General features: G+C 37.9%; 1 protein-coding gene across 1 annotated transcript in view; it reads left to right on the top strand.

Annotated features, from left to right (window-relative positions):
* The window catches only part of LOC128652426 (uncharacterized), a 155,198-nt gene that overhangs the window by 126,183 nt on the left and 9,722 nt on the right, over positions 1–19,293 (top strand). The window contains exon 16 of the mRNA XM_053705364.1: positions 5,828–6,042. Within this exon, the coding sequence (XP_053561339.1) occupies positions 5,828–6,042 (215 nt within the window). The remainder of the gene's footprint in view (positions 1–5,827; positions 6,043–19,293) is intronic.

Here is a 19,293-nt window from a genome sequence, read left to right on the forward strand (position 1 = left end):
AAAAGTGATAATATGGATATATCCTAAGTTTTATATCTTACAAAAAATAAACAATATGAACTGTATAATTATAAATACAAATACATAACAATAGTCACCACAGTCATATGGTTAGGAAATTATACATCCATAGATGCAAGTGAAAGTCCCAATATAGAGTGATGTCCAATCTGGAAATGATGTCCCAAACGATAGCTGCTCTCTCCAAAGATGTTGAAAAAGAGATGACTGCGTTCTGTATAGAAACAAAAAAAGAGAAGAGGCGCTCTGGTGCAGATGATCCTTGGCTACAAATGATTCTAAACTAACAGTTCAGAGTAATACTCACAAAGATGTTTGCACATGCAGTGCAATAACAGGTGAGCCGAAGCTTCAGAGCCGCTTGGCTGACTCGCTAGAGGGTGAAATCAGCTGTTCACTGGGTAATCACTTCACCAACGATGTGGGGAAAAAGATACCTATGACATAAAATATAGATACCGCCCTTGGTGCAGATTATCCCAGGCACAGAATACACATACAACAGGTGTCGAGAAGTTATACTCACAAACGGAGTTGCACAAGCAGTGCAATATCAGGCGTGCCGAATCTTAAAGAGCTGTTCGGCTGACTCCCTGAGGCCTGTACAGCTGCTCCTGGATCGTTGGAGGAGTGGTGGAAAATAAAGGTGGATATGCCGATAGAGGTTAATCCAAGCAAGGGATCAATAAGGCAAATAGAACAATTCACCAGCAAGGTAGACAAAATAAAAGTATTTATTAAAAATATAAAAATTACTTCGCAACGCGTTTCTCGGCTAACATGCCGTTTCATCAGGCTACATAATTCTAAGAGCTACCTTGCTGACTTAAAAGGACTGACAGGACCAATCAAAACCCTGAAAATTCACACACCTCCCTTGCTCAGGTGTACTATCTGATTACAGGGTGTCGCCCTGAGATACATAGCACTTTTGTTAAAAATGAATACAATTTATACAAACTTCAAAAAAATCTTTCTATATATACAAGGGCAATTTAACATGAATCGATAGCAAGTTTTAATCTCAATAATTGTAACAATAATATTTAGATATTTCATTCTTACAAACAATATAACAATATAAAAGAAATACGATATAATAATCAAATATTTATAAATATAATAGATGAATTCTCAGTAATAAATTTATAATAAACATATAAATCATATAATAACAAATTATATATAAATACAATAATAAATACTAAAAAAATATAAAAAAATAATTACTAAAAATATATATAAAGCCATATAATCGATCATATTACTACATCTAATGGTCGGATTAGAACTCACGACCTAGTGGCTTATAGCCACTAGGCTATAAGCGGGCTTCTGATGCAAGTGTTCATAGTGTACTGAATGTATCTTGACAATGCTGTGACTGGTGCAAGTGGTGCATTATACAAAATAAACGTGTGTGTGAAAAAAGGTGTATAAATGTGATGTACTTGTGCCTAACAGATAGTGGTATTTACCTTTATAGTGATGTACATATAAGGGAAGCAATGATGTACCATTATGTGATGGATTGCTATGTGTGGCCATAGCAGATATATGTGACGTGTTAGTTAACATACTAGTGTGATGGCTAAAAATAAAATAAGAATTGACTAAAAGCCAATATTGGAAGGGGATACTAGTAATTATTATAGTGCTAATATGTTAATAATTTGCTAAAAAGATATTATGAATGATTATTAAGAATACTTGGTGTATTCATACGACATATTTACTATGTTAATGTATTCTTAATGTGACAGTATTAAGCCACTATATATAATGTGATATATATTAGTATTAAACATTGACTAGATTGGATCTCCCGACCTCATAGTATAAATATCTAACAAGCTAACCGCTAGGCCATAACTGCCTGTGTGCAAAGAGTGGTCAAATAGTTAAAATACTAATGTGGTGCCTAAATATAAATATTGACTGATAGCCAATATCATAAATAATATTGATTATTAAAGTGCTAATGTATTAAAAGATTTTTAACTAAAAAGATATTGTGGGTGAATATTAAGAATGCTCCGTTTACTCGTGTGACATGTTTGATATGCTAAATATATTCCTGATATAGCAAAATTGTGCGTCTATATTGTTAATTTAAAAAAAAATAAATAAAAAAAAAAAATATATAAATAAAATTTAGTATAAATTAATACTAATAAACAATAATGGCCAGATTTGAACTCCTGACCTAATAATATAAAGACTATCAACCTAACCACTAGGCCACAACTGCATGTGTACCAAAATTGGTCGAATTTTCTTATAATCAGCTGTATATGGTCTATTAAGATTATTCATATGCTAATTCAATACTATACTAATACATAAGATAGGGGTAATTTTGATAGGCAGAGAGAGATTATATAACAGCTTTATACTTTTAGTTAATAAATATAATCTAGAGGGCTGCCAAATCTACATTAATCTAAAAGGCTGCCAGATCTACATTAAGGTTAAGTCCTAATGGGTGTAAAGTTTTTAGTATCCCCTTCCAATATTGGCTTTTAGTCAATTCTTATTTTATTTTTAGCCATCACACTAGTATGTTAACTAACACGTCACATATATCTGCTATGGCCACACATAGCAATCCATCACATAATGGTACATCATTGCTTCCCTTATATGTACATCACTATAAAGGTAAATACCACTATCTGTTAGGCACAAGTACATCACATTTATACACCTTTTTTCACACACACGTTTATTTTGTATAATGCACCACTTGCACCAGTCACAGCATTGTCAAGATACATTCAGTACACTATGAACACTTGCATCAGAAGCCCGCTTATAGCCTAGTGGCTGGGTTGATGGTTTCCCAGCCACTAGGTCGTGAGTTCTAATCCGACCATTAGATGTAGTAATATGATCGATTATATGGCTTTATATATATTTTTAGTAATTATTTTTTTATATTTTTTTAGTATTTATTCTTGTATTTATATATAATTTGTTATTATATGATTTATATGTTTATTATAAATTTATTACTGAGAATTCATCTATTATATTTATAAATATTTGATTATTATATCGTATTTCTTTTATATTGTTATATTGTTTGTAAGACTGAAATATCTAAATATTATTGTTACAATTATTGAGATTAAAACTTGCTATCGATTCATGTTAAATTGCCCTTGTATATATAGAAAGATTTTTTTGAAGTTTGTATAAATTGTATTCATTTTTAACAAAAGTGCTATGTATCTCAGGGCGACACCCTGTAATCAGATAGTACACCTGAGCAAGGGAGGTGTGTGAATTTTCAGGGTTTTGATTGGTCCTGTCAGTCCTTTTAAGTCAGCAAGGTAGCTCTTAGAATTATGTAGCCTGATGAAACGGCATGTTAGCCGAGAAACGCGTTGCTAAGTAATTTTTATATTTTTAATAAATACTTTTATTTTGTCTACCTTGCTGGTGAATTGTTCTATTTGCCTTATTGATCCCTTGCTTGGATTAACCTCTATCGGCATATCCACCTTTATTTTCCACCACTCCTCCAACGATCCAGGAGCAGCTGTACAGGCCTCAGGGAGTCAGCCGAACGGCTCTTTAAGATTCGGCACGCCTGATATTGCACTGCTTGTGCAACTCCGTTTGTGAGTATAACTTCTCGACACCTGTTGTATGTGTATTCTGTGCCTGGGATAATCTGCACCAAGGGCGGTATCTATATTTTATGTCATAGGTATCTTTTTCCCCACATCGTTGGTGAAGTGATTACCCAGTGAACAGCTGATTTCACCCTCTAGCGAGTCAGCCGAGCGGCTCTGAAGCTTCGGCTCACCTGTTATTGCACTGCATGTGCAAACATCTTTGTGAGTATTACTCTGAACTGTTAGTTTAGGTTTCCTGATTTTCAGCTCTCATCCTATCTATAAATGAAGGTGTTGTATATTTTTTTGGAGTCAGCTGTTTGCAACACTTGCCTATTTGAAGATGCTTCTAGTGGAGAAGCCGGTGATGATGCAGCTGTTACCGAAGGAGCAGAAAGAGGGAAAAGCTACTTGCATTTTTGTTGCTATGGCCTTCCTTATATAATTACATTTAGTATTTTCCAATGTCTTTAGGGCACCTCTGGCATGCAAGGATGCGTTTTGACATCCTGGTAGCATTTGGAAAAGCATATTTCTTTTGACAGTATTTGCAAATTGCAGTTCTTTTTCGCAGACAAATTTGCACTGTGGAAATGTTTAAAATTTCTGGATGTTGGTCTCATCATTTTACTAAAGAATAATTAAATAATACTTTAGTGTCCAGATTACAGGTAAACATTATGGGAGAACAGAACAATTTTAGGAATCAAGTAATCATTTAGATAAAGGTTATGAAGATAAATTAATGCAGATAAAATATGGATACATTTTCAGAATTTAGAGGAATATAAACCCTTAGCTTTCAATTAAGGCCGAACCGAGAGCACAGAAACAACTCAATCAACTTTGTTTTGCTTTCTACATTAAGTTCATAGCTATCTCCTGCTGCTTCTAACTAGAATGTGTCACTTACTCATTCAAGATACAACTAAGGGCTAGGTTATGAATGGGGCTTTAGACTGAGGGTTTTTGCGTGCGCTAGGAAGTGCGCGTATTATGAGTTGAAAAAAAAAAAAAAAAACCTATACTGCGCTAACCCAACAGGAGCTATGAAAATGTCACATTACAATATTCTTCACACATAGCACAATGTGCTTTTTATTGTAAATACATATTTCTATATATACCTATCCCTGTGTATCTATTCTTATAGATATATATGTATAGTATAAGAAGAGTGGTATAAAGGTGCACTATTCAATTGAAGAGATTAATAAATGACAAAGGCAAAAAAAGGGGGCAGACCAAAGTGTGTTGTCTGACCCCTACCAGTTATAATTCTAGAGAGAATGCTAGTATAGTAATAAATAGATAAATAAAACCAATACACTCTCTATTTATACTATCATATAACTGGTACAAAGCAGAAAAGCAGTAATGATTGTTTCTACTGACTGTAGGAATAAATATGAATATAGAAATGTAGTGTGAAAGTATATATATAAGAATAAAAACACAAATGTTCAGTATAAAATAATCAAATGAAAGTTCTTTTGCACAGTTATTTCCTCCTCAAATCCAGGAAAAAATATATAACAATAAAAAGGAAATCCAATCTGAATTAGATGTAGGATAAAGTCACTCTGTATCTGATGTAACAATCCTTTTGTGAAATTTCCACATAAAAATGATATAACTGCCCACTTACTAGAAGTTACCCCAATCGTATGAGGTAAGTGTAATGTCCCTTTAAGAAAGCTGGTCCCGTATGCCGCAGTTGTTCCGCTTCAGTGCCGCTTTAGTATGGTAAAAGGATTCTTCCCTCTTTCACTGTGTACTTGAATCTTCCCTCTCAGTAGCACAGGAGGCCGGATATGGGGAGACTTAGCGCACAAGAAAAAATATTAAATATTAGATATTACAAAACATTATTTAAAGTTATTATACATACTGTAAAATATTCTAAACTAATCCATAAAATCTTATCTGCATTAGCCTTATATCTAATGTACCAATTATTTGTTTTTGAGTAACAGCAACATTATGGTATATGTCAGTGGTTTACAAATGAAAAGACAATAGCTGTCTATTTTAATTAAACTAGATTTTATAATTATAATTAAATTGGTTTATATTTGCACACATACTTGTTGTATGTATAAATATTGGGTACAGGCATAAAAAGGTGTAGTTGGGTGGTGATGTCTGTTAGCCAATAGATGGCTAATTATATATCTTTACAGGCTTCACCTAAGTTCTCCACCTCCCCGAATCAAGTACCTGTCCCAACAACTACAAAGACCATTACACGAACACCTTCAACAAACAGCACGCCCAAGAGGAGTCCAGAGCCTACGGAAAACCACGTAACACCTTCCCAGACTTTACAAATAGAGGAGCTGATGGCAGAGATAAAAGCACTAAAACTCATGATGGAAATGTTGAAAAACAATCATACGTAAGTACAACATTGATGGAAAGAAAGATGTATTTCCAAAGACTAATAGCTAAAGCTCATGAAGTAAATAATATTGAAAAACAAATATGCATGAGTACAATCTTAATATCACAAAAGGAGTATTACTTCGCAAAAATGTATTTTCTGTCACACTTTCATGCTCTAGTGGAGTATACTTCTTCCTGCCCTTCTTGAAGTAGGCAGAAATCTCCCAGTTTTACTTAAGCCGATTCAACTACAGACTGGTCCAATTTTGCCTCCATATTCTTTTATATATGTATTTCTCTTGTAAGCTGTATCGAGTCCACGGATTCATCCTTACTTGTGGGATATTCTCCTTCCCAACAGGAAGTGTCAAAGAGAGCACCCACAGCAGAGCTGTCTATATAGCTCCACCCTTAGCTCCACCCCCCAGTCATTCTCTTTGCCTACTCTAAGAAACTAGGAAGGGCAGAGTGAGTGTGGTGACAAAAATGTTAGTTTTTTATTTCTCAAGCGAAAGTTTGTTATTTTAAATGGCACCGGTGTGTACTATTTACTCTCTGGCAGAAAAGGGATGAAGATTTCTGCAAGGAGGATTATGATCTTAGCACTTTGTAACTAAGATCCACTGCTGTTCTCACAAGCGCTGAAGAGTACAGGAAAACTTCAGTTGGGGGAACGGTTTGCATGCTAAGCTGCATATGAGGTATGTTCAGTATATATTTTTTCTAGACAGACTGTGTTAATTCTATAAAAGGCTGGCAATATCCCCATGAGGGAAGGGTAAGCTGTATTCAGACACTTGGATAGAAATTTCAGCTTGCTTGAAGGGCTCATAAGTTACTGGTGACACTGTTAGGAAAAAACGTTTTTGTTTGTTCAGTCAATGATGCAATTCTAACGTTTTTTTGAAGGGACTTAAGGGGTCATTGTGGCTTGTTTTAGGGTTTTTTAACCCACATGGTTAATTAAGAGACACTCAGGTGTTTTTCTAATAGGCCTTAAAACATTGAGTGAGGTGAGAGGGGCCTATTTTCGCGCCTTAGTTGCGCAGTTTCTTTTCCTTAAAGACATCCAACTGCTTCTCCAGTGGTTCCTGCTGTGTTTGAGGGCTGTAAATGAGGTTTTTCCCCCACAAATCGTTCTGAAGGGCAGGTAGGTGCCACAGCAAAGCTGTGGCAAGGCGCTGAAAGTCTTTTTTACCGATTTTGAAGTTTTTTCAATCTGGTTTTGCCATTAAGGGGTTAATTGTTTATTTGCATAGCTGTGCAAAGTTACTAAGGCTGTAAGATACTACTGTAAAAATGTTGTTAAGTTTACTGCTTTTTTACACTGTTTTGCAGAACTTGTGCAGTTTTTTTTCTCTTAAAGGCACAGTACCGTTTTATTGCTAAGTGTTATTTACTTTGATTACAGTGTTTTCCAAGCTTGCTTGTTACATTACTACCCTGTTTAACATGTCTGACACCAAGGAAAATCCTTGTTCAATATGTTTGGAAGCCATTGTGGAACCCCCTCTTAGAATGTGTCCCAATTGTACTGATATGTCTATAAATTATAAAGAACATATATTAGCACTTAAAAATAGAGCAATAGATTCTCAGTCAGAAGTAAATGAGGGTTCGCCATCTAGCTCTCCCCAAGTGTCACAACCAGTAACGCCCGCACAAGTGACGCCAAGTATCTCTAGTGCGTCGAATTCATTTACTTTACAAGACATGGCCACAGTTATGAATACAACCCTCACAGAGGTTTTATCCAAACTGCCTGGTTTAAAAGGAAAGCGGGACAGCTCTGAGTTAAGGAAAAATGCTGAGCCATCTCATGCTTTAGTATCCATATCTGATATGCCCTCACAATGCTCTGAAGGGGTGAGTGATTTGTTATCTGAGGGAGAAATTTCTGATTCAGGAAAGATGCTTCCTCAGACAGAGTCTGATATGACGGCCTTTAAATTTAAGCTTGAACACCTCCGCTTATTGTTTAGGGAGGTATTAGCAACTCTAGATGATTGTGACCCTATAGTGGTCCCAGAGAAATTGTGTAAAATGGATAAATACTTAGAGGTTCCTGTTTACACTGATGTTTTTCCAGTCCCTAAGAGGATTGTGAATATTATTGCTAAGGAGTGGGATAGACCAGGTATTCCGTTCACTTATGGTGTCAGATATGTTTCCCATATCTGACACCATAAGGGACTCATGGCAGACAGTTCCTAAGGTGGAGGGAGCTATTTCTACTCTGTCTAAGCGTACAACTATACCTATCGAAGACAGTTGTGCTTTCAAAGATCCTATGGATAAAAAATTAGAGGGTCTCTTAAAGAATATATTTGTTCATCAAGGTTTTTCTCTCCAACCTATTGCGTGCATTGTTCCTGTAATGACTGCAGCTGCTTTCTGGTTTGAGGCTCTAGAGGAGGCTCTTCAAATGGAGACTCCATTAGAGGAGATTATGGACAGAATTAAGGCCCTTAAGTTGGCTAATTCTTTTATTACAGATGCCGCATTTCAACTGGCTAAATTAGCGGCAAAGAATTCAGGTTTTGCCATTTTAGCACACAGGGCGTTATGGCTTAAGTCCTGGTCTGCTGATGTGTCATCTAAATCTAAACTTTTGAACATTCCTTTCAAAGGTAAGACCCTAGTCGGGCCTGAACTGAAAGAGATTATTTCAGACATCACTGGAGGGAAAGGTCATGCCCTCCCTCAGGATAGATCAAGAAAGATGAGGACCAAACAGAATAATTTTCGTTCCTTTCATAACTTTAAGAGTGGTCCCGCTTCAGCTTCCTCTACTGCAAAGCAAGAGGGGAATTTTGCCCAATCCAAGTCAGTCTGGAGACCTAACCAGGCTTGGAACAAGGGTAAACAGGCCAAGAAGCCTGCAGCTGCTTCTAAAACAGCATGAAGGGGGCAGAATCTCTCTCTTTGCTCAGGCTTGGGCGAGAGATGTTCACGACCCCTGGGCTTTAGAAATTGTGTCCCAGGGGTATCTTCTGGAATTCAAAGACTCCCTTCCAAGGGGGAGATTTCACATTTCTCGATTGTCTGTAAACCAGACAAAGAGAGAGGCGTTCTTACGCTGTGTAGAAAACCTACATACCATGTGGTTCCTAAAAAAGAGGGAACTTTCAGACCAATCTTGGATCTCAAAATTCTAAACAAGTTCCTCAAGGTTCCATCATTCAAGATGGAGACTATTCGGACTATTCTACCTCTGATCCAGGAGGGTCAATATATGACTACCGTGGATTTAAAGGATGCATATCTACACATCCCTATTCACAGAGATCATCATCAATTTCTCAGATTCGCCTTTCTAAACAGGCATTACCAGTTTGTGGCCCTTCCTTTCGGGTTGGCCATGGCTCCCGGAATTTTCACAAAAGTGCTAGGGTCCCTTCTGGCAGTTCTGCGACCACGGGGCATAGCAGTGGTGCCTTATCTAGACGACATCTTAATTCAGGCGTCGACTTTCCAGCTAGCCAAGTCTCACACGGACATTGTGTTGGCTTTTCTGAGAGCTCACGGGTGGAAGGTGAACATAAAAAAGAGTTCTCTCTTCCCTCTTACAAGAGTTTCCTTCCTAGGGACTCTGATAGATTCGGTAGAAATGAAAATATTTCTGACGGAGGTCAGAAAATTAAAACTCTTAACCACTTGCCGAGCTCTTCATTCCATTCCTCTGCCATCAGTGGCTCAGTGTATGGAGGTAATCGGACTCATGGTAGCGGCAATGGACATAGTTCCTTTTGCCCGCCTACACCTCAGACCACTGCAACTATGCATGCTCAAACAGTGGAATGGGGATTATGCAGATTTATCTCCTCAACTGCATCTGGACCAGGGGACCAGAGACTCTCTTCTCTGGTGGTTGTCTCAGGACCACCTGTCTCAGGGAATGTGTTTCCACAGGCCAGAGTGGCTCATTGTAACGACAGATGCCAGCCTGCTAGGCTGGGGTGCAGTCTGGAACTCCCTGAAAGCACAGGGCTTATGGTCTCGGGAGGAAGCTCTCTTCCCGATAAACATTCTAGAACTGAGAGCGATATTCAATGCACTTCAGGCGTGGCCTCAGCTTGCTGTGGCCAAATTCATCAGATTTCAGTCGGACAACATCACGACTGTAGCTTATATCAATCATCAAGGAGGAACAAGGAGTCCTCTAGTGATGATGGAGGTAACCAAAATAATCCGGTGGGCAGAGGATCACTCTTGCCATCTCTCAGCAATCCACATCCCAGGGGTAGAGAACTGGGAGGCGGATTTTCTAAGTCATCAGACTTTTCATCTGGGGGAGTGGGAACTCCATCCGGAGGTATTTGCCCAGCTGATTCAGCTATGGGGCACACCAGAATTGGATCTGATGGTGTCTCGTCAGAATGCCAAACTTCCTCGTTACGGGTCCAGGTCCCGGGATCCCAAGGCGGTACTGATAGATGCTCTAGCAGTGCCTTGGTCCTTCAATCTGGCCTATGTATGTCCACCGTTTCCTCTCCTCCCATGTCTGGTTGCCAGAATCAAGCAGGAGAGAGCTTCGGTAATTCTGATAGCACCTGCGTGGCAACGCAAAATTTGGTATGCAGACCTAGTAGACATGTCCTCGGTTCCACCGTGGACTCTGCCAATGAGGCGGGACCTTCTAATTCAAGGTCCGTTCACGCATCCAAATCTAATTTCTCTGTGTCTGACTGCATGGAGATTGAACGCCTGATTCTATCAAAGCGTGGTTTCTCTGAGTCGGTCATTGATACCCTGATTCAGGCTAGAAAGCCTGTCACCAGGAAGATCTATCATAAGATTTGGCGCAAATATCTTTATTGGTGTGAATCCAAAGGTTACTCGTGGAGTAAGATTAGGATTCCTAGAATATTGTCTTTTCTCCAAGAAGGTTTGGAGAAGGGATTATCTGCTAGTTCCCTAAAAGGACAAATATCTGCTTTGTCTATTCTACTACACAAACGTCTGGCAGATGTCCCAGACGTTCAAGCATTTAGTCAGGCTTTGGTCAGAATCAAGCCTGTATTTAAACCTGTTGCTCCGCCATGGAGCCTAAACTTAGTTCTTAAAGTTCTTCAAGGGGTTTCATTTGAACCTATGCATTCCATAGATATTAAGCTTCTATCTTGGAAAGTTTTGTTTTTAGTAGCTATCTCTTCGGCTCAAAGAGTTTCTGAGCTATCTGCTTTACAATGTGATTCCCCTTACCTTGTTTTCCATGCAGATAAGGTGGTTTTGCGTACCAAACCTGGGTTTCTTCCTAAGGTTGTTTCTAATAAGAATATCAATCAAGAGATTGTTGTTCCTTCTCTGTGTCCTAATTCTTCATCAAAGAAGGAACGTCTGTTACACAATCTTGATGTGGTTCATGCTTTAAAGTTCTACTTACAAGCAACTAAAGATTTCCGTCAAACATCTTCATTGTTTGTTGTTTATTCTGGTAAACTGTGAGGTCAAAGGGCTACGGCTACCTCTCTTTCCTTTTGGCTGAAAAGCATCATCCGTTTGGCCTATGAGACTGCTGGACAGCAGCCTCCTGAAAGAATTACTGCTCATTCTACTAGAGCTGTGGCTTCCACATGGGCTTTTAAGAATGAGGCTTCTGTTGAACAGATTTGTAAGGCAGCGACTTGGTCTTCGCTTCATACTTTTTCCAAATTCGATACTTTTGCTTCTTCGCAGGCTATTTTGGGGAGAAAGGTTCTGCAAGCAGTGGTGCCTTACGTTTAACGTCCCTGTCTTGTCCCTCCCTTCATCCGTGTCCTAAAGCTTTGGTATTGGTATTCCACAAGTAAGGATGAATCCGTGGACTCGATACATCTTACAAGAGAAAACATAATTTATGCTTACCTGATAAATTTATTTCTCTTGTGATGTATCGAGTCCACGGCCCGCCCTGTTTTTTAAGACAGGCATATATATTTTTATTTTAAAACTTTCAGTCACCACTGCACCCTGTAGTTTCTCCTTTTTCTTCCTAGCCTTCGGTCGAATGACTGGGGGGTGGAGCTAAGGGGGGAGCTATATAGACAGCTCTGCTGTGGGTGCTCTCTTTGCAACTTCCTGTTGGGAAGGAGAATATCCCACAAGTAAGGATGAATCCGTGGACTCGATACATCACAAGCGAAATAAATTTATCAGGTAAGCATAAATTATGTTTTTTGTTTAATTTTGAGGTTTCACAGTTATATTAGAAAAAAGAAAGAAAAGAAAAACCGACATTGTATTGAACAAATAACAAACCTTATTACCTTTTTAAATTTCCAACTTAGATCTGACATGGTGATGTTAGGGCTTCCAAATATTTCTAATGCCAGTACATGTACACAAAACACAAATTACTGCAACAATGGCAATGCTAATGTTTGGCCCAAAACACTTACTAAATAATCTAAAAAGGGACATTAAACACTACATATATTACATGTAACCCTTTACATGTAACCCCTTTAATTTTGAGTGCCGCCATTTTGGAACCTAGATTACACTGCAGATATCTGAAGGAGAGTTGCAGTACTGGAATGCAGTAAATATAATGAAAATAAGATTTCAATATGGCGGCATCCCATATTTATTAATTATAATTATGTTTAAAAAATATGTTTAAAATATTTAGTGTTTAATGTCCCTTTAAACAGGATCATAAAAAGAAACAATGGCCTCTAGTTATTAAGGTCTGGCGGACCTGATCCGACACTGTGGATCAGGTCCGCCAGACCTCGCTGAATACGGCGAGCAATACGCTCGCCGTATTCAGCATTGCAGACTCGCGGCCAATCGGCCGCCTGCAGGGGGATGTCAATCAACCCGATCGTACTCAATCGGGTTGATTTCTGGCGATGTGTGTCCGCCTGCTCAGAGCAGGCGGACAGGTTATGGACTGGAGCAGCGGTCTTTGTGACCGCTGCTTCATAACTGCTGTTTCTGGCGAACCTGCAGGCTCGCCAGAAACACGGGGCATCAAGCTCCAATCGGAGCTTGATACATATGCCCCAATTAGTGCTCACACCAGTGTATTACATGAAGTAAAACAGTATACGTTTCTGTCCATGAAGTAATAAACAGGATCATAAAAAGAAACAATGGCCTCTAGTTATTAAGGTCTGGCGGACCTGATCCGACACTGTGGATCAGGTCCGCCAGACCTCGCTGAATACGGCGAGCAATACGCTCGCCGTATTCAGCATTGCAGACTCGCGGCCAATCGGCCGCCTGCAGGGGGATGTCAATCAACCCGATCGTACTCAATCGGGTTGATTTCTGGCGATGTGTGTCCGCCTGCTCAGAGCAGGCGGACAGGTTATGGACTGGAGCAGCGGTCTTTGTGACCGCTGCTTCATAACTGCTGTTTCTGGCGAACCTGCAGGCTCACCAGAAACACGGGGCATCAAGCTCCAATCGGAGCTTGATACATATGCCCCAATTAGTGCTCACACCAGTGTATTACATGAAGTAAAACAGTACACGTTTCTGTCCATGAAGTAATAATTTTCTTAAGGTTTAGTCCATTTTTTAATTTAATTTTAAATATTTTATTACATTTTTAAGTAATAATCATACACAAATAAGAATCATTGGTACACGTGCGTACACATAAGTGTATAGATTATTACAATATAAAAAATAAGGAAATTACACAAATTCTAGAGGATAATTTTAAAGCAGTAAATCAGAAATTAACATCAAAGGCTCCTATATTGGAATGCGATATGATAGGTAGATTTAATATTGTCACTATTAACCCTCCCAGCAAAGTACAGGATGGATAATGAGTATAATGAGAATGTAGATAAAATCAGCTTGGAGGCTTGTACGAAATTCCTAGCATGTGATATTTAGCACCTTTCATTCAGGTGCTTTATACTTATGAGTGCATTTTACCGATTTATTATTCGTATTGGAATCATTTGGCAGTTAATGCAGGATTATGGGACCCTTTTTTTTGCCAGTACACGTTTTGTTAATTTTTGTGATTGCTTTTGTTGTACAACTTTTTTACATGACAGATTGTATTCCAGGTGCCATCTTTAAAGCAAAATGTGTGTGTCCCTTCTGCATCTTATTTGATACTTGTTTGTTGTTGTTAATAAAATATGTACTTTGTCACTTGTTGATTTGCTGGAGCCTGGCCACTACCTGTTTATGATCTTGATTTTGTATGATGTTTTGGAGCCATTTTTTCTATAGTCACTCTCTTACCTGTGGATTTTGCTTGCCTTCTTCATCTGGATATTGACCTTCTACCTGGTTTGTCTGACTTTGTGCCTACATTTTTAGTTATTCTACCACTGCATCCTAATCTATACCTTGTTGCAATGTGTTCCTATCTCCATCTTATATGTATCTTGAAGTTATTGTTATTATGCTTGTACTTTGATTAATAGTATGTTATATTAAAGATGACTTCATAGTGTATGGGTTGGTCATTCTCAAACCCCATGGGTTTTCAATTGGACTGATCATACTTAGCATTAGCATATTGGGTATCTTTGAAGGCAATTTATTAAGACTTTCATATGAAGCCACTTCAATTGCTTTTTTTTATCACAGTAGGAGTTATAGGCCCCAATGAGTTTTATTGTTTAAAAAGATAGATAACCCTTTATTATCCATGCCCCACTTTTAAATAGTCAACATGGTTATATTAATATACCTCTATGAGCCTCTTTTGACAGCCCCCTGATCACATGGCTATTTATTTATTATCTATTGACTTGCATTTTAGCCAATTAGTGAAGTGTCATCCACAATCCATGGGCGTGAGCACAATGTTATCTATATGACTCACATGAACTAGCAGTCTCCTGTTGTGAAAAGCTAATACAAAAGCATGTGATAAGAGGCTGTCTGTAGTGGCTTAGAAACAGGCAGAAATTTAGAGGTATAAATGTAGTATATTAATATAACAATGTGAGTTGTGCAAAGCTGGGGAAAGGGTAGTAAAGGCATTAGCTATCTTTTTAAACAATAAACATTTTGGTGCTGATTTTCCTTTTAAGTTACAAAAAAATAAAAAAAACCCAACCAGTAAAAGCCCTATCCTAAAACTAAAGTACCCCCCCCCCCAAAAAAAACCTATTCTAAAACTATCATAACCCCCAATAAAACTTTCTTTAAAAAAACCTAATCTAAAAATTGCCCTAAAAGGACATTTGTTGGGCAGTAATTACAGCTCTTTCGTGAAAAAACCTATTCTAAAAAAATGCCCTGAAAATGGCATAAGTGATTATAGCTTTTTGTTAAAAAAACAAAACCCTATACTAAACCTCCCCCCACCCCAAAATGTTGTATTCACCATCTTGAATCCGGCTTCTTTGGGGGTCAGTGGCGGGTCCACCACTTTTGTGGTAGTCCCCTGGCGACGCTCCTGGATGCTCTTTAGCGGTCATCTTCTTTTCTTCTACCTGATTTGTCTTCATGCGGTCACTGCAGCACACTGAAGATTGAATGCTCTTGCATTTCTATTAGATTATTTTTGATTTCTAATTAAAAAAGCCAATAGAATTAAAGCTTTTTCTATTGGCTGATTTGAATTGAAATAAAAAAAAAATCAACCAATAGATATGCAAGGGCACCCTATATAAGGCTTCAAGATGGCGAGTACAAAATTTGGGGTTTAGCGTATTTAGATTAGGCTTTTTTTTAGGGGGCTTAAGAGTACTTTCGTTTTAGGATAGGCTTTTTTTTAGTAGTGTTTTTTATTTTTGGTAAAATTTTTTTTACTGGTAGTGTGTTTTTTGTCATTTAGGGGGTCTTAGGTGTCTTGGGGGGTTAGCTGTTAGAGGGTTAAGTAGTGTAGGGGTTATTGTGGTTTGGGGTTGTAGCGGTTTAGATGTTAATAGGTTAGTGGTTAATTGTGGTGGGGGTTGTGTCGGTTTTGGGATTAATAGTGTAGGGGTTACGGCAGATTAGGGGTTAATAGTGTAGTGGGGAAGTTTGTGATGGGGGATGTCGTGGATTAGGAGTTAATAGTATAGTGGGGTTAGGTTGCGCTGGGGGTGAGAGCACGTAAGGGGTTAATAGTTTAGCGGCACATTATATGTATAAACTGTTTTATTTATATGCATTTTCTTGTATAATGCATATTATTTTCATTATTGTATTGATTTTAAACAGCTGTTTTTCGGATTTGTTTGCGTGTTCTATTTAAAAACAAAAACAAAAAAACAATATTTATTTTTCATTATATAAATATTATAAAAGTCAGTAGCGACTACTTTACATTTTTTACATAACTGCATTTGTTTAACTTTGCAATGTTAAACATTATGCAGTTATGTAAAACCATAAAGTAGCACTACAATGTTTTCTAAAGAAAAATAAATATTGTTTATTTAAAAAAAAAAAGAAAAAAAAAGAAGCTTTTTAACTCCTGTATGCCGGCATCAAAGTGTTAACATCAGAACAAAGTTCCGATGTAAACAATTGCAATAAAAATGAAATAACGTGATTGTCATGCAGTCCCGTGATTTCAAAGCTGGCATTGGATCATGGGGAACTGCCAATGCTGCTAGGCACGCACCAGTCCAATTCTTGCTTTCATCAAAGGGGGAGGCTGCAGGACGCCATATAAGGTAGGACGTCCTAACGGCGGGGTTAAAACTGATACAATATTTAACATATATAGTCTCACATTGTACAATAGGATACATATACATGAAACACTGTATATACATGTATCAACATAGCTTCTATAGCTTTAATAGGAAGTTTTTTTTTTGTCTTTTTAGCAAGGCAGATTGCAGACATGGTGTAAATGGTGTAAATATAGGTGTTCTGTTTGCTGGATATTCCATGGGAGTAACCTGTCAAACCAATGTCACACCTCTGGACAAATGTGAAGATAAATGTTCTCAAATATATAATTATTAAGGTTTTGGAACACAACTGCAGTTTAAGGTAGTATAAATGAGTGTTTTGTTTCACCAAATTGAGTAATCCACTAAGGTGAGAATGGACTCCTGTTATTTTGGTGATGTTTAAAATTTTCTTAGTCCATAGACTTAGTTTGTATTACTTATCTAACACTTAGATGTAATACTGGTATATGAGAGAATGAATATTTAGTGCTGAGACTGCGCCTTTAAATAAATACCACAGTTCAAATCAGGCGTCTAAATACTTGGCTGTAACAAGTTGTATCAAGTTGATTGAAGGGGTACACAAAATAACTATTTACATATATACAATTTATTCCTACTCCGCTATTATCTCTTTACAAGGTAGTAAACAGTATTCGGTAGAGTGTACCTGGTTGTGTGCTCTTGCAGCGTTTGGCGTCCTGTTAGCTCTGATCCCTGTAGTCTGTAACGCAGATGCAGGTTCTCGGTAGCTACCGGATGTGACGTCAGGCTGCAGTGAAAGTCCCGGTTCACAGAGTCCCGGTTACTAAGATAATAGCTAACAGTGCGATGTTAATGTATATGATAAACACTACCCCACTGAAGTAGCTGATAATACTTGCGGTTAAATATAGCTCATAAGCAATGCTTTAATCCTCGGTTAGTGAAGCTGAAGAGTAGATGCGGCGAGGTGCCGTGAATGAAAAGTATTCCACTGTGTGAGGTTTTAGATCAATTCATAAGTTTTAATCCAAGGCTCAGGATTCAAGTGGTATGAGAACTACATACAAAATACTAAGCAAGGTGAGAAGTGAGAGCCAATCTTAAAAAAGGTGCAGGACTCATAATCTTGGAGTAATATGAAATTGGATGTAAGGGTTCTTTTAAAGATTTTTGTTGAGAGAGGATTGCTCCAATGGCGAAGCCAGATGAATCCACCTCTAAGGTATAGGGGTATGAAGGATTAGGAAACTGCAAAATGGGAGCAGTAGTAAATCTGTTTTTCAGAAAAACAAAAGCTTCATTTGCTTCAGGCGACCAACAATAAGGGGTAGTAGCACCTGTAAGACGTGTAAGTGGTTTCACGATTTTGGAGAAATCCTTAATAAACTTCCTATAATAATTTGAAAAACCGAGGAACCGTTGTAATTGTTTTCTGGTTTTTGGCTGAGGCCAGTCAGTGACTGCATTGACTTTTTCGGATTGCATTTGGATTCCACTAGGGGAAATGTTGTAACCAAGAAAGGACACATTGTCAGTGTGAAACATACACTTTTCTGGTTTAGCATATAATTTGTGTGTTCTGAGTCGAGAAAGAATCCATCTAACATGCTTCACATGTTCTGTTTTATTTTTGGAGTAAATGAGTATGTCGTCTAAATACACGACAACACAAACATCTAATAGGTCACGAAAAACATCATTTATAAAATGTTGAAAAGTGGCGGGTGCATTACAAAGGCCAAATGCATTACAAGATACTCAAATAAACCGTATCTAGTACGGAAAGCGGTTAACCATTCGTGGCCTTCTTTTATCCTAATTAAATTGTATGCCCCTCTCAAATCCAATTTTGTAAAAATAGTGGCTTCAGACAACCGCTCAATCATTTCTGGAATCAGGGGTAACGGGTAACGATTTTTTATTGTACGTTTATTTAATTCACAATAATCTATTATCAGCCTGAGTGTTGAATCCTTGTTACGTACAAAAAACATTCCAGCCCCAGCTGGAGAAGTAGATTGACGGATGAAGCCTTTTTTTTAGGTTTTCTTCTAAGTAACCTTTTAAATGTGCTAATTCAGGTTGACTTAGAGGGTACAGGTGACTAACAGGTATGCTGGCACCTGGTTGTAATTATATAGGACAATCGTACCCCCGATGGGGTGGAAGATTTTCAGCTTCAGTCTTGCTGAAGACATCACTGAAATCTTTGTATTCCATAGGTATGTCAGGTTGTGGTGTTGTAGTATGCAATAAGAAATAATCATGGAGACAAGTAGTTTTGCAATAAGGTGAAGAAAAATTTATTTGGAGTGGGAACCAATTTATAGCGGGATTGTGCACATGCAACCATTTTAAACCCAGAATCACAGAAAAATGGGGGGATGGTAATACATTGAATACCAATAATTCAATATGACCTGATATATTTACAATGAGAGGTACGGTTTGTTGAGTAATAGGACCAGATGTAATAGTTGATCCGTCTATCACTCTAGTAGGTACAGGAGTTCTTTTAAGTACGAGTGGAATTTTATTATTGGAGCAGAATTGTTGATCGATAAAATTCCCACATGCACCAGAATCTATAATGGCGTCAGTCGTCACTTGACCTTGGTCCCACTGTAATGAGAGAGGTAGTAAGCAATAAGATGGATTAGATACATTTTGTAGTGAAGAAATATAAGGTTGCAACTTACTTC

This window comes from Bombina bombina, chromosome 3 (genome assembly GCF_027579735.1).
Source record: "Bombina bombina isolate aBomBom1 chromosome 3, aBomBom1.pri, whole genome shotgun sequence".
Lineage (NCBI taxonomy): Eukaryota > Metazoa > Chordata > Amphibia > Anura > Bombinatoridae > Bombina > Bombina bombina.